The sequence below is a fragment of the Notolabrus celidotus genome, unplaced genomic scaffold (genome assembly GCF_009762535.1).
Source record: "Notolabrus celidotus isolate fNotCel1 unplaced genomic scaffold, fNotCel1.pri scaffold_145_arrow_ctg1, whole genome shotgun sequence".
NCBI classification, from domain to species: Eukaryota; Metazoa; Chordata; class Actinopteri; order Labriformes; family Labridae; genus Notolabrus; species Notolabrus celidotus.
Genome location: NW_023260022.1, coordinates 114,771 through 121,541, shown reverse-complemented (window position 1 = coordinate 121,541; position 6,771 = coordinate 114,771). Strand labels below are relative to the sequence as shown.

The following is a 6,771-nucleotide window of genomic DNA, read 5'->3' as shown; positions in this document are numbered from 1 at the left end:
ACCATCAGGACATAAAGATCATTTTAACCAGGAGAACAAAAAGTGGATCTGAATCTGAACACCAACCCCAGCTTTAAGTAAGAAAAAAGAAAAAGCAGTTTTTGCTCTTTTTCACATATACTAAGGAATACTAAGGAATGAGGCCCCATGGTGGCCCAAAATTAACCAAAACCCTTATGAGGACAGATACTTTAAAAAAATTCAACAGGATCAGTTTCGAGTTTAAATAACTTTATTTTCATCTCCCCTCTTCGGGGTTCAAGATTACAACACAAACAGAACCATGAGATACCAACACGTGTATAAAAATAAATTAAGGCTCAAATAATAACAGGAACAAAAAACATTCATTTCCACCTCCTTCAGGAGGTCAAACACTGGAGAGCTAAAGGACTCATCTACTCCTTCTGTGCCTTTCAAATCCACAGAGACGGTTTCATGTGCGTTTACAATAAGTTATCATTAAATAGTAAAATGACACAGAGAAGGAAAATTATGTTGGTTTGAAACAGAACTGAAGAGAAACATTCATGTTAGCGTTCTTAGCTCTCAGAGGCCGGAGGACGATTTCTAGCTAACGAAAAACCACGCAAGGAATTCTCTTTTAAATTCAGACGTTCTAGAATCGCTCACATTCCGTTCTACCGTCACAGATCTACCATCCGTCGTTCTGGAATTAAGTAAGTAGAGTTCTAGAATTATCAAAATGCTCCATCAGAGATGCTAACACGTTATTCTATCCTTCTAATTTCCTCTCTTTACATCTGCTTCACCCTCTGCTGCAGGAGCTCCAGCTGCCGGGCCACCTCGTTAGGCAGGTCGTCGTTCACCTGCGTGTCGAAGTACTTCCTCACGTCCTCCACCTCCCTCTGCCAGAACTCCTGATCCAAGGAGAACAGCTCATCAAGGTCCACGTTCTGCTGCAGGCCCTGGAGGTTCAGGGAGTCGCTGCAGGGCAGGTAACCCACCACCGAGGGCATGGCGCCGGCCTGGCCGTTCAGCCGCCTGAACATCCAGTCCAGGACGCGGATGTTGTCGCCGAAGCCCGGCCAGAGGAATCCGGCGGTGGGGCTCTTGCGGAACCAGTTGACGTGAAAGATCTTGGGGAGTTTGGCACCGGCGCGATCAGCCATGCTCAACCAGTGAGAGAGGTACTGTCCGAAGTTGTAGCCGAAGAAGGGACGCATGGCGAAGGGGTCGTTCATGATCACCTTGCCTGCAGGACGGAAGAGATCATGGTCAATAATCTTTCAAAATGTATCCTTCATTTCTGTCATTTTGTCACTTTGTCAGTTTCCAGAACAGATACTGACCTTTGTGTTCAGCAGCAGCGGTGGCTTCAGATCTCATGGCTGCTCCGACAAACACGCCATGCTGCCAGCTGAAAGCCTCGTACACCAGAGGGACACCTGGAAGCAGAGCAAGGGTTAGATTCAAACTGCCTCATTCTTTCTGTCTGTCAGTCTACAAGTGTTTAAAGTCCCAGTGTTCTTCCACCCAGCTCCTGCTCACCTTCTGGCCTGCGCCCTCCAAAGATGATGGCCTCGATGGGGACTCCCTCTGGGGACTCCCACTGTGGGTCGATGATGGGACACTGATCGGCCGGAGTGCAGAAACGAGAGTTGGGGTGAGCACAAGGTTCACCTGAGGAAGAGAAAACAAGACCTTTAAGCTTCATGTCATTTCTCTGATTACTTCTGTATCCATTAACAACAAATCTTTGAGCCTTCGAGGGTAAACTCTTACCGTCTTGGGAGCTCCAGGGCTTGTTCTTCCAGGATGTGATGCTGACTCCCTCGGGCAGTACCTCGTCCATGCCCTCCCAGTACACACCGCCATCGCTGGTCTCTGCGACGTTGGTGAAAACAGTGTTCTTGACGATGGTGGCCATGGCATTGGGGTTGGTTTTGGCTGAGGTCCCTGGGGCTACTCCGAAAAAGCCGTTCTCTGGGTTGATGGCTCGTAGGTTGCCTTGATCGTCAAATTTCATCCAGGCAATGTCGTCTCCTACGCACTCCACCTTCCAGCCGGGCAGCGTCGGGCAGAGCATGGCCAGATTTGTTTTCCCGCAAGCGCTTGGAAAAGCTGCGGCCATGTACTTCTTTTCTCCAGCGGGGTTGGTGATGCCCAGGATCTGAGGAGGAGAGACATCGTTAACATGGTAACAATGGAAAGGTCTTTAAGGACAGGTGTGCTCAATCCTCTAATCCTCCTTACCAGCATGTGCTCTGCCAGCCAGCCCTCCTCCTTTGCGATACGTGAAGCAATTCTCAGAGCGAAGCACTTCTTCCCCAGCAAGGAGTTTCCCCCATAGCCGCTGCCGAAAGACACGATCTGCCTGCGATCGGGGATGTGTGCGATCAATGTCAGGTCAGGGTTGCAGGGCCAGTTGTTCACCAGGGGCTCTGAAATCAAACGGTAAAACTGGAATCAGCTGGGAGCATGTGGGTGGAGCACAACACGAGTATCATGTATTCATGAATTAATGAATGTGATGAAGATGTTGACGTACTTTTGAGCGGCAGAGGACAGCCGACGGAGTGCAGACAGCGGACAAACTCTCCAGTCCCCAGAGCGGACAGCACGGCGGTCCCCATGCGGGTCATCACCCTCATACTGACGACCACGTAGGGAGAGTCCGTCAGCTCCACGCCGATCTTAGAGAGAGGGGAACCAACTGGACCCATGCTGAAGGGAATCACATACATGGTGCGACCTGAGGGCAGAGAGTGGGATATATAACCTTAGTTAAAGCTTTCAGGAAGTTGTGTTTGTCTTTAGTTTCTCAGACTTTGACTTCTTCGCCTTACCTTTCATGCACCCGGGGAACCTCTGTCCCATGGCTTTGTCGAACTCTTCCTGGGACATCCATCGGCCGAGCTGGCTGACTCCACCACCAACGGGCGTAGGCACTGTGTCCTTCTGGTCCTGAGTCACGATCACGGTCTTACTCTCAACACGAGCCACGTCTCTTGGGTCGGTCCTGGCCAACCAGCTGAGGGAGAAGGAAGAGCAGAGAGTAAGAACACATTCTGATCACTTAGGAGATCTTTAGCATCGTCAGGGACAAGATAGGACTGGGTGATTGGATGATCTCGATAGAGGGGATGATGGACTTTAGACTGAAAGGCTGATTTATACTTCTGGGGGTCCTCGTAGCTCCCGTACCTACACAGAGGCCTACGCATGTAGATGACGTGCACCTCCTCCAAAATGTAACTACCCATAGAATCAATGCGGACCGCAAGCCCTGTGATTGGTCCGCTTGATGGCTTTGTGTTTCCCGCATTTACAGCACTATTTAATCTCCTCCTCTCTATTCTTCATGTAATCATGTCTGTATGATAAACAGCAACATGTATCAGCTGTAGATTAACAGAACACGCTCTGAATCTCTGTGGAAATGGAAACAGAGATCGTAGCGGGACCGGAAGCAGGCGAGACCACACTGCCCTCAAGTGTTTCGGTGGAGAACGACACGGACACATCGACGCACAAGTATGTGGAGCTCATGTCCGCGTCAGCCCCTGACGTATAAGCTAGTCTAAAGTCTGCAGCTTTCCCTTGCACATAAAGGAAAGGACAAAAGCATGTTTTGATCTAACGATGAAGAAAGGAGGAGCAAAAACAGGAACTCTGCAATCTTCCAAAGATCGGTAAACTATTCAGAAAAATGGTCGCTGGGGTGCTGGTGGACTAGCACTCTAACGCCCCACATACAGAGGCTACAGTCCTCGTCGCAGGGGTCACCGGTTCAACTCCTGGCCGCGACCATTTCCTGCATGTCTTCCCCCTCTCTCTACTCCCCACATGTCCTGTCTCTCCTCAGCTGTCTTAAATTAGGGATGCACCGATCCGTTCCTGGTATCGGATATCTGCTAGATCGGACTCAAAAATCTAGATCGGATATCGGTGACAAGCGGCCGATATATAGTGCCGATCCATATGACAGATCTATTCATCTCAGTTCTATGCTTTTCTGTGTTTACAGCAGCCATGTGCGTCTCCTACGTCATCAGCGCCGCCCGGTCTGTGCATGTTTGCCCGGTGGAGCATGATGGAGGATAACTACAGAGGCTCTGCAGTTTAGCTGCACGTCACGCTTCTTTTGCTAACAACTCCACCAGAAACTTGCAACATGTGCAGAGGCTAATGTTTCAACGGATGGCGGTCACACTGAAAAATATAATGGGAGCCCAAAGGAGGAAGTTAACGCCAGCTGTAGCCGACTGCAGAGAAGGAAGAAACCTTCTATTAATGGATTCAAAGTGTGAAAACACGGACAGGTTATTGGATTTAATTGTTCCAGATCCTTGAAATGAAGGGATTCCAGCCTCTGGTTTAGCACTTGGAACCCAGGTACAGTTCACCATCAAGTCAGAAAAGCCTGAGGTTGCCAAAACATGATTCTATCCTCACATTAAGGAGTAGAGATTAAATCAATACCAGGATCGGATCAGCTAGTATCGGTATCAGCAGATACCAAAGCCCAGGAATCGATATCGGTATCAGGACCTAAAAAGTAGGATCGGTGCATCCTAAATAAATAAAGGCAAAAAGCCCCCCCCAAAAAAAATATAACTATTCCTAAAAACAGTTCATTATCTTATATCTAATATTAAATGCAAGCAAGTTGCAGCTCGACTAGCAGCGCCTTTACCGGGATGGCTTTATTCAGTGTCTGGTTTTAATTGAAGGATCTGTTTGTTTTGAAGAGGAGGGGATCTCTGCACCCATCCTGACACATGAACAAGCTTCTTGGTCTGCTGAAGAGTGCAAACTAAATTCACTACTGATTTAGCTTGAGGTAAAAAGTACAGCCTCAAAAATAAGCGACAAATTTAGCATCAAATTGAATTGATCAGGTTCTTTCTCGCCTTGTTCCTCATCAGAAACTCTTCAAACCTGCAGCATTCATAGATTACATAATGCAGAACAGTCCCATGTTGGTCTAAGTAAAATAAAAACCTTCAGGTGTATTTCTCGCGGTGTCACGCAGCCTCTGGACGAGTTCATTGTTTGTGGATGGAAAACAAGATCCTGCCTGAGAGCTGAATGCAAAGTTTTTGCTTCAGGACGAACAAACAGGATTTCTAGCGCTGACCTTACACCTGAAGAAATGCTGTGTGTGCAATTATTAGTCCGACAGCTTCTTTTAAGGAGGTGTGATGTTCCTGAGAGAGCCGGACTTACAGGTTTGTGAGAATGCGGACCTTTCCTCGGTATGTTATTCATTCAAACAGCTGCTCGGGACTGACGAACGCAGACTGTCTTTAACGTCAACACGACTGGGAAACCTGCCAACTGTGCTGAGGTTACCACCACGCTTTACAGGAATCAATCAGAGCTATGACAGCTGATTGACATCACCGTAACATCTAAAAGAAGATGCATGATCTGATCCATCCTTCTCCAACCTACCAGTTCTCATATTTGCTGAGCTTCTTGATCATCCCCTGCTCCTCCAGCTGGGTCAGGATGGCGCGGTTCTCCTCGTCGGAGCCGTCGCAGATGTGGATGGAGTCGGGCTGACACAGAGTCACATTGGCGTCCACGAACTCCCTGACGGCCGGGCTGAGGGCGCTGATGTCGCCCTGCAGGATCCTGGGACTGCTCTGGTTCTGGGACTGGAGCTGAGGAGGCATGACGGAGGAGTCTGGAGCGAGAGAGAGTGGAAAGAGAAGAGGAGGTCTGGGAGTGGGCTATAGCCTGGAGGGGGAATAGAGGGGGAAACACAAGGGGAGATGGTCGAGGGGAGAGAAGGGATGAAGGAGGGATGAAGTGGTGAAAAGGACAGGTAAGAGATGCAAAGAAAGGAGAATAGCCAAGAGGGTAAAGACAGAAGAGGGGAGAAGAGAGGAGATATCATCAGTTTTGCAGCCGACTCTTTTACAAGAAAGTGTAACAAAGTGCTCAGATTCAAAAGTCTATCCTTCAGCTGACATACTTTCACATCTTTCCCTCCATCAGGCAGCTAAATTCAATCTTTTTAAAGTTCTTTTGAAAGAAATCCTCCCCAACTTTTTCTGCTGCAGCCTCCATCAGATACTCTGAGTGATGCAACAGCATCCATCCCTGCTCAGACCCGCTCCCCCTGCAGAAACCTTCCCTCCTCACGTTACACACACAGAGAGCAGACAGACGGACAGCTTCAGGTTACCTTTGGCAGTTTGTCTGGAGCACGGAGCCTTCAGTTTGGCCTCATCAGTCGAGGTGTGTGTCTGTTTTCAGGAGCCTTTTCTGCTCTGTCCTCTTCTTGGTCAGTTGTATCTTCTGAGGAGAGTCACCTCTTTTTATACTCTGGGATGTCCCACACAGGGAGGAGGAGGAGGAGGGAGGAGGCATGTGTGTGTAAGAGGAGGCTCGTCCTCTCAGCTATTTGCATGAACCTGTTGTTCCCTCCAGATCTGAAAAACACAATGTTACAAGCTGCCGGTGAATCATTGATGAGCCGCGGGACGTAACGCCGTCTTCATGTAACTGGTTCCTTCTGCCTGCAGCTGAGCGCTGATAGCAGAGAGTGGGATCAGATCCAAAACAGAGACACACAGCTCTGTCCTTACCGGCACTCTTTCTCCCTGTAAGACTCAGCATGGAAAATAACTGTGACATAATATCTGAATGTGTGTACGGCTCAGTTTCACCATTAAAGAACTTGAGTGATGCAACTTTTTGAAGAGGTTTCAAAGCAAAAAGGATCATGCAAACTCTAAACAGTCAAAATGCAATAATTATTATTATTTTTAACTTTTGTTTTTACACTATACAACA

The 6,771-nt window shown here is 48.3% G+C and overlaps 1 protein-coding gene across 2 annotated transcripts; it reads right to left on the bottom strand.

The window, feature by feature from the left end:
- Nucleotides 1–214: 214 nt before the first annotated feature.
- pck1 (phosphoenolpyruvate carboxykinase 1 (soluble)) lies at nucleotides 215–6,497 on the bottom strand. 2 transcript variants are annotated; one of them, XM_034678406.1, is made up of 9 exons: nucleotides 6,161–6,497; nucleotides 5,422–5,709; nucleotides 2,811–2,995; nucleotides 2,513–2,716; nucleotides 2,218–2,405; nucleotides 1,747–2,134; nucleotides 1,513–1,644; nucleotides 1,314–1,409; nucleotides 215–1,216 (listed from the first exon to the last, which is right to left on the bottom strand). In XM_034678406.1, exons 2-9 carry the CDS (start codon nucleotides 5,643–5,645, stop codon nucleotides 759–761), a joined length of 1,875 nt encoding a protein of 624 aa, XP_034534297.1. In that variant the 5' UTR covers nucleotides 5,646–5,709; nucleotides 6,161–6,497; the 3' UTR covers nucleotides 215–758. The 2 variants fall into 2 exon arrangements, with proteins under 2 accessions (XP_034534297.1, XP_034534298.1); XM_034678407.1 differs by lacking the exons at nucleotides 5,422–5,709; nucleotides 6,161–6,497 and adding an exon at nucleotides 4,661–4,723.
- Nucleotides 6,498–6,771: the final 274 nt, after the last annotated feature.